This window comes from Elephantulus edwardii, unplaced genomic scaffold (genome assembly GCF_000299155.1).
Source record: "Elephantulus edwardii isolate Elephantulus edwardi_28Jun2011 unplaced genomic scaffold, EleEdw1.0 scaffold00021, whole genome shotgun sequence".
In the NCBI taxonomy this organism is placed as follows: Eukaryota; Metazoa; Chordata; class Mammalia; order Macroscelidea; family Macroscelididae; genus Elephantulus; species Elephantulus edwardii.
The window spans coordinates 11313683-11327781 of record NW_006399771.1 but is presented as its reverse complement, the minus strand read 5'-3'; the positions used below and the strand labels follow the sequence as shown (position 1 = coordinate 11327781).

Genomic DNA, 14099 nt, shown 5'->3' with positions numbered 1-14099 from the left:
AGCGAGAGACAGAGAGACAGAGTGGCAGAGAAAAAGAGTGGTAGAATGGTGAAGTTTACAGAGATAGAAAGGTGATACCATAATATGGTGGCATAGGGTGTTATGTGTTGTACCTCTAATTTAAAGTTGATAGTTCAATTTCCTTATCACAATAAGATAGAAAAATGTGTAGGCAATTCTCTTAATATTTACAACCTCAGAAACTTCATGGAGGGTGGAACTAGAAATCAAAATACATTTGATGAAAGGGAATGTTGTAATATTTCTGTGTCTATATGCATATATAGTTATTATGTACTATTAATTTGGAATTGACTCATAGATGGTCCTTCAGTGGGTTTTCAGAGGCAGTAAGTCACAGGGGAGAAAATTGTCCATCTAAAACCGCATGTCTTCAAACTGGCAGCATAGTTCCTTACTTTTAGGCCACCAGTAATAATAATACTACATGTCATTACTTTTTTATTGTTGTTATATGCCATCAAGTAAGAACAGACTGGCTCACTGGTAACCCTCCAGTAAGTTTACAGAGGCTATAAATTGGAGAACGTCCATCCTTCTCCTACAGAGCAGCTGGCAAATGTGAACTGTATGCCTTTGAGTTGGCAGCATAACTCCTTCCAAGTAAGCTATCAGAGCGTGTATGTATATATTTTAAACTACAGAACAGTGTCATTGATTTCACATGCAAGCAAGATTCTGCTGAAGATCATCCAAAAACGATTAGAACAGCACATCAGCAGAGAACTGCCGGAAGTCCAGGCTGGGTTTAGAAGGGGTCGTGGTACTAGGGATATCGTTGCTGATGTTAGATGGATCTTGGCTGAAAGCAGGGAATACCAGAAGAATGTCTATCTGTGTTTCATTGATTATGCAAAGGCATTTGACTGTGTGGATCATAACAAACTGTGGCTGACTCTGAGAAGAATGGGAATCCCAGAACATTTAATTGTGCTAATACGAAACATATACTTGGACCAAGAGGCAGTTGTTGTCAGAACAGAGCAGGGTAACACTGCATGGTTCAAAATAGGGAAGGGTGTACGCCAGGGATGCATCCTGTCTCCATACCTTTTCAACATGTATGCAGAGCAGATTATCCGAGAGGCTGGGCTCTATGAGGAGAATTGTGGCATCAGGATTGGTGGAAGATCTATCAACAATCTCCGTTATGCAGATGACACAACCTTGCTTGCTGAAACTGAGGAGGACCTCATGCACTGCTGCGAAGGGTCAAGGACTGCAGCCTTCAGTATGGACTGAGGCTCAACGTCAAGAAGACAAAGATTCTCGCCACTGGACCAATTGGCAGCGTCAGGATGGATGATGAAGAGATTGAGAGTGTTCACAGCTTCACTTTGCTCGGCTCCACAGTTAACACTCTTGGTACCAGCAGTCAGAAAATCAAAAAGCGTATCGCGATGGGAAAGTCTGCCGTTAGGGACCTCTCAAACGTACTCAGGAGCAACAGCGTCTCTCTGGAGACTAAGGTGCGCCTGATACAGGTCATGGTATTTGCAATCGCTTGTTATGCATCAGAGAGTTGGACAATGACTAGGGAGGACAGAAGGAGAGTGGATGCTTTTGAGCTGTGGTGCTGGAGAAGGGTACTGAATGTACCCTGGACTGCCAGGAAAACAAACAGATCCATCTTGGAGAGGATTAAACCAAGCTGCTCCTTGGAGGCAAGGATTCTGGGGCTTCGTCCGACATATTTTGGACAAGTTGCCAGGAGGGACGGGTCCTTGGAGAGGGACATAATGCTTGGGAGGGTGGAGGGACAGTGCAGGAGGGGAAGACCCTCTATGAGATGGATTGATTCGGTGACTGGGGTAATCGGGATGGGTGTGTCGGAGGCGGTGTGGTTGGCGCAGGATAAGGCAGGGTTTGGAGCTGTTGTGCATAGGGTCGCTATGAGTCGGAAATGACTCGATGGCACATAACAACCACAACAACAACATATATAGACCAATTGGCAGTGTCAGGATGGATGACGAAGAGATTGAGAGTTTTCACAGCTTCAGTTTGCTCGGCTCCACAGTCAACACTCTTGGCACCAGTAGCCAGGAAATCAAAAAAGTATTGCTATGGAAAAGTCTGCTGTTAGGGACCTCTCTAACGTACTCAGGAGCAACAGCGTCTCTCTGGAGACTAAGGTGCGCCTGATACAGGTCATGGTATTTGCAATCGCTTGTTATGCATCAGAGAGTTGGACAATGGCTAGGGAGGATAGAAGAAGAATTGATGCCTTTGAGCTGTGGTGCTGTAGAAGGGTATTGAATGTACCATGGACTGCCAAGAAAACAAACAGATTCACCTTAGAGAGGGTTAAACCAGGCTGCTCCTTGGAGACAAGGATTCTGGGGCTTCGTCTGACATACTTTGGACATGTTGTAAGGAGAGACAGGTCTTTAGAGAGGGACCATCATGCTGGGTGGTGTAGAGGGACAGCGCAGGAGGGGAAGACCCTCTATGAGGTGGATTGATTCAGTGACTGGGGTAATCGGAATGGTTGTGTCAGGGGCAATGCGATTGGCAAAGGATAGAGAAGGGTTTAGGGCTGTTGTACACAGGGTCGCTATAAGTCACTAATGACTCGAAGGCACATAACAACAACATATAGATATTTAGGTGTTTGAGTTGACAGTTTGAATCAATCCAGCAGTTTCATGGGAGAAAGAGAAGATCTACTTCTGTAAATATTACAACTTGAAAATCCTAACAATGGAGCTCTGGTGGCCTAATGGATAAGGAGGTGTGCTTCCAACCCAAAGGAACAGGATTCAAATACACCAGCTTTTCCACAGGAGAAAGATAGGCAGCCTCCTTCTATGAAATGTACTGCCTCTAAAAACCTGTGAGAGGGTCACCTTTGAGTCAGTTTCAACTTAAGAGTAATGAGTTGTTTGAGAAAATCCTATGATGCATTTCTACTTAGTCATATGGGGTTGCTTTGTGTCAAAATTGAATCAACGACGCCTAACAAGAACATATTCAATGCCTGTTTACTTATAATTGTTGTGAATGAAGTTGTTTGCCTTCAGAGTGCAATGTCTCATTTCTGCATAAATTTTGTTGTTCTTGTTGGCAAGAGTTTGTTCTTGTTTTTTTTTCTTAAATAGAATGTTTTTTTTATTTTTGTTTTAATAAGGAGGTCTCATTATCACTTAATGTCCTATTTTTGGAAGCATGCTTTCCTAAAAGGATACAATTATTTATTTTCAGATGTAAGCAATAGGTAAAAATTATATAACTCTATGTGTGACAGGAGTCTTGTTTTGTTTTGAACACAGATAATAAAATCCTTTAAAAACCAACTGATGCCTAACTGCAAAATTATTTCAGAAATCAGTACAAAAATAAGGGAGATAGATATGCTGAAGGAAATAAATTTACTCTTCTAATAAAAGCTGAATTCTGCAAACAAGCTTTGTACTAGGCAGTAGGCTGAAAAGACATCACATAAGCAGTCACCTACAATGCACAAGTATAGAGCTAGCCATAAATCTTACCGCAATATACTTGCTGGGTAGACTTACATTTAATTTTTCCTTATACTGCAATATAATAGGTTTAGTAAATAAATATAAGAAGACTGGAAGCCAACACATTTTTCACACATAAATTCAGACAATGAAAAGAAATAGAGAAATGAAATAGTGGTGACTATATTGCTTTGCTTTAAAACAGAAACAACTTGAAGATGCTTAGAAAATTTTATAAGACACATGGAAGATGGAAGAGATACAAAAGACAATTTATCTTTTTAACACTTTGCTGTTATTTAAGAGGCAACACATGGGTTCATAGTTAGTCAAATATCCTGAATTTAGAGTTTTCTCTTATGCTTAAAGATGATCATCATGTAAAGTGTAACAACAACACAAAATAGTCATAGGTTATGTGTTCTCTCAGTAAATCTCACAATGCTAAGTTAAAAGCAAGCATTGCAAAGATGAACTTGTTTGAATCTGTTTTCCTACTTTAGAAATATACCAAGAACTCATGTTTGCACTTTCAGTATGAAGTAAAAAAAAATCATCTTATTCAATGTTTTGAAATCAGATATCATCACAGTAAGAACAATAGTATTCTACAATATCAATGTCTTCTTAGATAATAAGACATGATAATCTTAAAATGTCAGAATATTTTCTTTCTAATTTTCTACAGTTATCTTAGGTTATTAAGAAAATATAGTATCAAGAATCAATAATGTTGAAATCACAGACATAGTTTTTCTCAGTAACTAGAAAATGCTTTGTGTTCCAAATTATAAACTCTTACTGAAAATACTAAATGCTCAAATTCTTAAGCATTTTAACCTGTTTTTTAACCAATTAATAAGGCACAAAACATTAATATATTCTACTGAAGCTTGTATTTTTAGTGCCAGTAATAGAGATGAATTTTGTGAGTTTATTAACTTTATAAAACACCAAATCATACCTCAAATGAATATTACACTTTTGTATTAGTTAGTGAAATAGCTTTGTTTCAAAATAGTACCTACATATGAAAAATAGTGTACAAGTAAATAGTGATCAGGTGAGTATTAAATTCTATTTATCAACAGTCAACAATTTAATAAGGATCTAACTTACCGGTGGATCAGCCCCCTTAGAACCAGCCAAACCTCCTGCTAAGGATTCAATATCCTAAAAAGAAGAAAAATGTGAATTATAAAATGCTACTTAAACCATGGAAAATTCTCTAATCTTACAATGTAGTATATTCTTAGCTGCAAGTTAGGGGATTTTAACTATTATTTTTAGATCTTACAAAACATAATGATACATAAGAAATAGTACATGTCTCTAAAAAGCTGAAGATCACCATCACTAAACATGCTGGGAAAAGAACAAATATCAACAGATTAATAATATTTAAAATATGCAAGAAAATTAACTGGGAAAGCAGACTTTAAGCTGAGATGACTTCAAAACATAAAAAGAACATTTCATTAAAAAATGCTTCAAAATATTTTTTTCAAGAATGCTAATCCCATGGAAACATAAAAGCTTAATTTTCTTAAGATTAATCATCATGTTATGAATAGGAAAATGGAAGGAGATATAACCGGGATAGCTACTCCTTTAAAAAAATAAATTTCAAATTTTAACTCAGTAACTACAGGTCAAAGGTCTGACAAATAAGTAAACAGATACTATGCTGTTGTTATGTGCCGTCGAGTTGCTTGCGACTCATAGCGACCCAATGTACAACAGCTCTAAACTCTGCTCTGTCCTGTGCCAATCTCATTGTCTCTGACACACTCATCCCAATTACCCCATCACTGAATCAATCCATCCCCCAGAGGGCCTTCCCTTCCTGCATCTGCCCTCCACCCTTCCAAGCATGATGTCCTTCTCCAAGGACCAGTCCCTCCTCAGGACATGACCAAAGTATGTCAGATGACGTTTCAGAATCCTTCTCTCCAAAGAGCAGCCCAATTTAACCCTCTCCAAGATGAATCTGTTTGTTTTCTTAGCAGTCCATGGTACCCACAGCACTCTTCTCCAACACCAAAGCTGAAAAGCCTCAATTCTCCTAATCCTTCCTGGTCATTGTCATCATTGTCCAGCTCTCTGATGCATAACAAGGGATTGCAAAGACCATGGCCTGTACCAAACACACCTCAGTCTCTAGAGACACACTGTTGCTCTTGAGGACTTTAGAGAGGTCCCTAACAGCAGACTTCCCCATCGCAATACATCTTAATTTCCTGGCTGCTGGTTCCAAGAGTGTTGATTGTGGAGCCAAGCAGTCTAAAGCTGTGAGCAATCTCAATATCTTCACCATCCATCCTGATGCTGCCATTTGGTCCAGTGGTGAGAATCTTTGTCTTCTTGACATTGAGCCTCAGTCCATACTGAAGGCTGCAGTCCTTGACCCTCTGCAGCAAGTGCTTCAGGCCCTCCTCAGTTTCGGCAAGCAAGGTTGTGTCATCTGCATAACGCAGATTGTTAATAGATCTTCCACCAATCTTGATGACGCATTTCTCCTCATAGAGCCCAGCCTCCCGGATGATCTGTTCTGCCTACAGGTTGAAAAGGTATGGAGACAGGACACATCCCTGGCTATGCCCTTCCTAATTTTGAACCACGCTCTGTTCCTTACTCTGTTCTGACGACTGTCTCTTGGTTCAAGTGTAAGTTTCTCATTAGCATGATCAAGTGTTCTGGGATTCCCATTCTTCTCAGAGTCAGCCACAGTTTGTTATCATCCACACAGCCACATGGCTTCGCATAGGCAATGAAAAATTATGTACCCCATGTACAGAGACAACTACAGTATAACTTCTATCAGTCTTGGTGTCTGGCAGTTTGTTTATGAGCGATATGAATTTTTAAAGAAAAGCTAGAATGGTAGATTTTAAATTAAAATTCTTAATTTCAGATGTTTGTATCTGATTTAATTCACTTCACACTTTATCCTAACTTAAGAAACACTTAGTGAGCTGAGATTCTACATCAATTCTAGTAGGTAAAAGCTTTGTCGCATTTTTTATTAGAAAAGCTTTTTCTGGTGGCCCTGATTGATTCTTAACTTTTAGTGTCCAGTTTAATGGATAGATATAAAGCATTCTGGAGAATTGTAGTTATTGTAAGAGCCAAAATGAAAGAAATTTCAATTAAAATTGAAATAAATTGCTGTAATTAGAGAAACAAGACAACATCTTGATATAAATCAAAGGACTTATGCCACTCATTCAGTTTAGATTTAACTACATTATTATTACCCTGGGGTTTTTTTTAACAGGATTCAGCACAGTATGGATGCATTCTTGCAACACAGAAACATAAATGTTGCATTGTTAACCAAAAGCTGGGTCCTTTGAGTCTACCAGCTTCTCCTCAGCAGAGTGAGGAACATTCTCAGATTTACAACTTCAGAAACCAGGTGAATTGGTTGCTAGGAGTTGGAATTGACTTGACAACAGTTGATGATACAATATGGGCTGACATGAATCTGTGAAAGAAATAATAAAGCCGTGGTAAGAAGGGAGAAGGGATCGTGTGATCCAAAGTTCCCATCTGAAGCAGCTGACTTTGAAGAGAATCCTAATGGATAATGATATCTTTACAAATATTTAACTAAGGATCATAAATCGTGAAGTAACCACAAGAAAAATACCACCTTTTCAAAGTTCCATCATGAGAATTCTTTCTATGAAAAAGATGTTATTTCAATTTCACTTTATTTTAACTTTAAACTGACACAGTAGTCAGGGTCTGAAGACAAATCAAGAAAAGAATGTAGAGGATGAATGTGAAAAAAAAAACCCTTAGTATCTAGTTTTTAACAAAATGAACAAAAGACAAATTATGTATTTATGGCTCTGTATTTATGCTGTGCAGATGTATAGTCTTATTCCTTTTATTCATTCAGTTGTAAAACAGCATCTTGAGCTCATGTTCTATTTTGAGTACAAGTTGAAAAAGAGTGTCCTACTTGGACAGAGACCCAATTTATATGTGGCTTACTACTTGATGCAAAAAGACATTCAGATGTGAATCCTGAATATAAGTGCGCATGAATTCATATGAAGTGCAAAATTAATAGATGAATTAAATACATTCTTTGAGGACTTGCGAGCATATGCATTTATCTGTAACTCTCAAATGATAACCAAAATTGAATCAACTTTTGATAACTGTTAAGTATACTATCTTACTAATTATATGTATGATCCTTGACAAATAGATTGGTCTTGTTTTTTTAAAATATAATTTTATACAGCAAACAAAGAATCAGACCCATTGCCGTTGAACTGATTCTCAGAATGAATTTATAAGACAAAGTAGAACTGTGTCATAGTGTTTCTAGCACCACAATCATTATGGAAGCACACTGTTACATCATTATAATGTAGATTATCTTGTGTGTTTGAACTGTTGACTTTTTATTTAGTAATCAATTACATAATGAATATGCCTCCAGGGCTCCTACAACAAAAAAAGGGCTTAAAAAGTAAAAGGAGTATGCCAGTCAACATTTAGATATAAAAGCTAAAAATACTAGCAATTTTAACTTTAACTATATGTGTTTATACTTTGTTGTTATATCAAACTTCTAAAATTGTTTCTTTAATAATTTAAGAATATTTGACAGTGTGGAAATTATCAAAAGCAAGATTCTGCTGAAGATTATCCAAAAATAACTGGAACGGCACATCAACAGGGAACTGCCTAAGTGCAGGCTGGATTTAGAAGAGGTTGTCCTACTAGAGCTATTACAGCTAATGTCAAATGAATCTTGGCTGAAAGCAGAGAGTATCAGAGGAATGTCTATTTGTGTTTCATTGACTATGCAATGGCATTTGATTGTGTGGATCACAACAAACTATGGCTTACTCTGAGAAGAATGGCAACCCTGGAACACTTGATTGTGCTTATGAGAAATCTATACGTTGACCAAGAGACAGTTGTCAGAACAAAGAAACACTGTATGGATCAAAATTTGGAGAGTATGTGTCAAGGATGTGTCCTATCTCCATATCTTTTCAGTCTATATGCAGAACAGATTATCTGGGCGGCTAGGACCTATGAGGAGAAGTGTGGCATCAGGAATGGACATCAACAACCTGCGTTATGCAGTTGACACAACTCTGCTTGCTGAAACTGAGGAAGACCTGAAGTGCTTGCTGCAGAAGGTCAAAGACTGCAGCCTTCAATATGGATTGCAGCTCAACATCAAGAAAACAAAGATTCTCACCACTGGGCTGATTGGCAGTATCATGATAGATGGTGAAGAGATTGAGATTGCCGACAGCTTCAGTTTGCTTGGTTCTACAATCAACACTCTTGGTGTCAACAGACAGAAAATTAAGAGACAAATTGCACTGGGGGAGTGTGCTGTTAGAGACCTTTCCAAATTAATGAACATCAACAATGTCAGTCTGGAGACTAAAGTGCGCCTGATACAGGCCATGGTCTTTTCAATTACTTTCTATGCATCAGAGAGCTGAATAATGACTAGGGATGATGACAGGAGAGTTGATGTCTCTGAGCTGTGGTGCTGGAGAAGAGTGTTGAGTATACCATGGACTGCTAGGAGAACAAACAAGTTCATCCTGGAGAGGGTAAAGCAAGGCTGCTCCTTAGAGACAAGGATTCTGAAGCTCCATCTGACATACTTTGGACATGTTGCGAGGTGGGACCAGTCCTTGGAGAGGGATGTCATGCTTTGGAGGGTGGAGGGACAATTCAGGGGAGGAAGACCCTGAACAAGATGGGTTGGTTCAGTCACTGGGCTAATGGGGATAGGTGTATCGGAGACAATAAGATTGGCAAGGGTAGAACATGGTATAGGGCTGTTGTACATAGGTTCGCTATGAGTCACAGGCAACTAGATGTCACATAACAACAACAAAAACATATAGTTTATAAAACTTAGTATCATACAGTTATTAGTGAAAGACATAAAACATGTTTGTGTGACTCCAAAAACTCATGGTTTTATATACTTGTTCTTTTCATTGTGTGCTATCAAGCTAGAACTGATGCTGCCTGTGTACCTTCCTAAGCATGATGTTCTTCTCCAAGGAATAACCTCTCCTAGCTACACACCTAAGTTATGTGAGATGAAGCTTCATTGTCTTTTGCTCCAAAAAGCACTCTGGCTGCACTTTGTCCAACATATCATTTGTTCTTTGGGCAGTCCATGGGATCTTCAACACTCTTCCCCAACACCACAGATCATGGGCATCTTCTGTCTCCTTTAGTCATTGTCCAGCTCTCAGATGCATAGCAAGAGATTGAAAAGGCAATGGCCTAAATTAAACACACCTTACCCCTCGACCTGACATCATTGCTCCTCAAGAATTTTGAGAGGTCCCTGACTACTGGGGACATAAGCGGGGCTAAACCACAGACTGACTTAAATGTCACAGAATGCCCTGAGTGCATCCAAGGACTATGGCAAGATAGAGAGTCTTGTGAGGCCTATCATAATACTTATGTATATGCACTGCTCTGGCTTCTGTGATACATGAGACGTATCACCTTCCCCTAATCCTGTGATCTTCCACCAGTGAGGGTGCTATCAAATTGTTTGGTTGCTGTATGGAACTGGCTTTTCCTGATTGAGACTAACATTTTTACTCCTCATTGTTGTACTACAGAGGGGTACATGACAGTAGATTTTTCCAGGACAATTCATCATTTGTTTTCCTAACTGTTGGTGAAGAGTATTGATTGTAGACACAAGCAAGCTGAAGCTGTTAACAATTTCAATCTCTTCACCATTTACCACGGTGCTGACAACTGACCCAGTGGCGAGAATCTTTTTCACCTTGATGTTGAGCTTCAGTTCATCTTGAAGAATATAGTTCTTGACTTTCTGCAGCAAGTGCTTCAGGTCCTCTTCAGTCTCAACATGCAAGTTTGTCATCTGCATTTCACAGATTGTTGATGAGTCCTCTAATCTTGATACCACATTCCTCCTCATAAAAACCTGCTTTCCAAATGTTCCACATATAGATGAAAAGGTATGGAGGCAGTATGCATCCCAGATACACTTTTTCCTGATTTTGAACCACACAGTGTTGTGGTCCAGGTATAGGTTTCGCATAAGCATAATCAAATGTCATGGGATTTTCATTATTTCAAGATTAGCCACAATTTGTTGTGATCCACATAGTCAAATGGCTTTGCATAGTCAATGAAACACAGTTAAGCATTCCTCTGGTACTCCTTGCGATAATGTCTCCAGTGCCACGACTTCTTCTAAATCCAGCTTGTATTGCTGGAATTTCTCTGTTGATGTACTGTGCCAGATATTTTTAGACAATATTCAGCAGGATTTTGCTTGTGAGTGATATTTTCAAGTCTTCTTTTTTAACCAATAACAAAATGATAAAAAAATGGTTTCAACATTAATGAAATCCCATAGCCAAAGAATCAGGTCCTAGTCAGTTTTGACCCTTATCCATCCTCTATGATATTTCCAAGGCTGTAAGTCATTACTGAAGGAGATTACCCATCTTTTTCTCAGCAACAGCTGGTAGATAGCAACCATTAACCTTTCATTCAGCAGTCCCACAGAGCACACACTACGTCACTAGGGCCTCTTTTTATGACTAAAATAAGACTATATAGCTAAACAAGAATTGTAGACACAATTTCTGACTCATCTACAAATTTTACTTAAATGCATAAACACACTGTTAAGAACTGGTCTTATTTATGATTCATTCATGATCTACTGGTATATGATTGTTACTAACTTGTTGTTGTTGTTGTTATATGCCGTTGAGTCGCTTGTGACTCATAGCGACCCTATGTACAACAGCCCTAAACTGCTCTGTCCTGTGCCAATCGCACTGCCTCTGACACACCCATCCCGATTACCCCAGCCACTGAATCAATCCACCTCATAGAGGGTCTTCCCCTCCTGCACTGTCCCTCCACCCTCCCTAGCATGATGTCCCTCTCCAAGGACCGGTTTCTCCTTACAAAATGTCCAAAGTATATTAGACAGAGCCTCAGAATCCTTGCCTTCAAGGAGCTGCCCAGTTTAACCCTTTCCAGGATGAATCTGTTTGTTTTCTTAGCAGTCCATGGTACCCTCAATACTCTTCTCCAGCACCACAGCTCAAAGGCATCAATTCTCCTTCTAGCCTTCTTAGTTATTGTGCAACTCTCTGATGCATAACAAGTGACAGAAAAGACCATGGCCTGTATCAGATGCACCTTAGTCTCCAGAGGGACACCATTGCTCTTCAGTACTTTGGAGAGGTCCCTAACAGCAGACTTGCCCATCCCAATACATTGTTTTTTTCCTGGCTACTGGTGCCAAGAGTGTTGACTGTGGATGCAAGCAGACTAGAGCTGTGAACAATCTCAATCTCTTCACCATCCATCCCGATGCTGCCAATTGGTCCAGTTGTGAGAATCTTTGTCTTCTTGACATTGAGCCTCAATCCATACTGGAGGCTGCAGTCCTTGACCCTCTGCAGCAAATGCTTCAGATCCTCCTCAGTTTTAGCAAGCAGGGTTGTGTCATCTGTATAACGCAGATTGTTGATGGATCTTCCACCAATCTTGACCCATATTTCTCCTCATAAAGCCCAGCCTCCCGGATAATCTGTTCTGCATATAGGCTGAAAAGGTATGGAGATAGGACACATCCCTGGTGTACACCCTTCCCAATTTTGAACCATGCAATGTTTCCTTGCTCTGTTCTGACAACTGCCTCTTGGTCCAAGTATAGGTTTCACATTAGCAGGATCAAGTGTTCTGGGATTCCCATTCTTTTCAGAGTCAGCCACAGTTTGTTAAGGTCCACACAGTCAAATGCCTTTGCATAGTCAATGAAACACAGATATACATTCCTCTGATATTCCCTGCTTAGAGCTAAGATCCATCTAACCAACTACAGAAGGAAAAATGAACTTTGGTCTATTAAACCTATAATAATTCTATTTGTTAGAACAGAATGTAAATAATAAATTCAGTTCCTCTTCTTCCAGGTCTGAAATGCTTATCTGAAGCTATTATCAAGTCTTTCACAAAAGCTGTGTATACTGAGTTCATTTTTAACTTTGGAAAGCTGTGCTTCTGGAAGGGGAAGCTGATAGGCCAAAGCTGGTTCTGTATTGAAGCTCAAAGGCTTTTAAAAGGTGAGTTCCAGATAGAGAGAGGTGACACTAGCTTCAGAGCTCTAGCAAAATGACATTCACAGAAGCACACAATATGGGGATCAAATCAACATAGGTTTAAAATAAACTTCACAACCTACTGCAGGAATGTACTTGATTTTTTTGCCAGCCCACTCTGCCCTCCCTCCAAGGGTCAAGGGATTTTCCTTTGACCAATACTGAATAGTGGAAGTATAAGGAGTAATTGTATGTTCTTCACTGTATGCCATTAAAAGCAGAGGTTGAAAGCCCTACTTTTTCTTCATCTCATATTCATTGCCATCTATTTGTAACTGACGTATAGCTAAGTTTTCACATGCAATCTATCACCTAGGAGGAGATTGCCCTCTTTCTCCTGTGGAACAACTAGTGAATTTGAGCCATCAGAGGCTTTGGGTTAGCAGCAAACCTCCCTACATACTATGCTACCAGAGTTGTATAAAAGAAGAATATGAGAATTTGAAGTATCTCTCAGAGTTATTATTTTCATCCTGAAAAACACGATGCTTATTAGGATTCAATAAACAAAGATAAAAATCATTGTTTGAAAAGTACTAAGCTTCTTTTTTTTTCTTTTCCTTTTTTTATTGCTTTGTTTAAAAATTTTGGTATACATTGTATTTCACACTATTTTGCATTTATGCTGTGTTTCATACAATCATTTTCATGCATCATGTTTCATAAAATCAATCACCATTAGACCTTACCCGTCACTGTCTTGTCTTTTCACATAGATCCTTCTTCACGTTTCCTTTCCCCCTTCTCTCCATCCACCAAACTGTGTAACCCTGTGTTTTCATTCCTAGCTATCCTCACCCCCTCCTCCACCTTGAATTCCCATATATGTTTTAATAGTTATCCTTTTATTTTTACAAAAATGGTCTTATGTAATATTTGTCATTATGAAACTGCATTAGTTCACGCAGCATAATGTTTTCCAGTTAATTCACTCAGTATAATGTTCTCCAGCCTCGCCCAAGTTACATAGTATTTTTTTCAAAATCATTGCTCCTACGTGCTTCATAGTATTCCATTGTGTGAATGTAACACATTTTCTGGTGATAGAAAATTGCACAATGAATATTGATGATCATTAATAACAAAAGGAATATAATTTGTTGTATTGAATCACCCATGTAGAAAATGTTGAATTGGAAAATCTGCATTTTAAAAAAATTTTACAAATTTTTTTAAAATAATAAAAATAACTTGAATATAGAATGCAGAAAGGATAAAGAAAATAAAAGTAAATAAATTGAGTGTAATATTACATATACTATAAGACAGAGCATTTTAAAACCAAATATTTGTATTTAAACTTAATATAAGATTTTACTGATTCAATAATTATCCTGTGATTTTATGAAAACACTTAAAATTTATAATAATTATTCTCAATTATGGCTTCTACTTCTGAAAATCTATTGAAAACTTTAATGAGTCAGTGCGTAAGGGT

At 38.5% G+C, this 14099-nt stretch overlaps 1 protein-coding gene across 1 annotated transcript in view; it reads right to left on the bottom strand.

Moving 5' to 3' along the window:
- PPFIA2 (protein tyrosine phosphatase, receptor type, f polypeptide (PTPRF), interacting protein (liprin), alpha 2) overlaps positions 1 to 14099 on the bottom strand; it is a 778898-nt gene that overhangs the window by 634003 nt on the left and 130796 nt on the right. The window contains exon 3 of the mRNA XM_006882537.1: positions 4605 to 4658. Within this exon, the coding sequence (XP_006882599.1) occupies positions 4605 to 4658 (54 nt within the window). The remainder of the gene's footprint in view (positions 1 to 4604; positions 4659 to 14099) is intronic.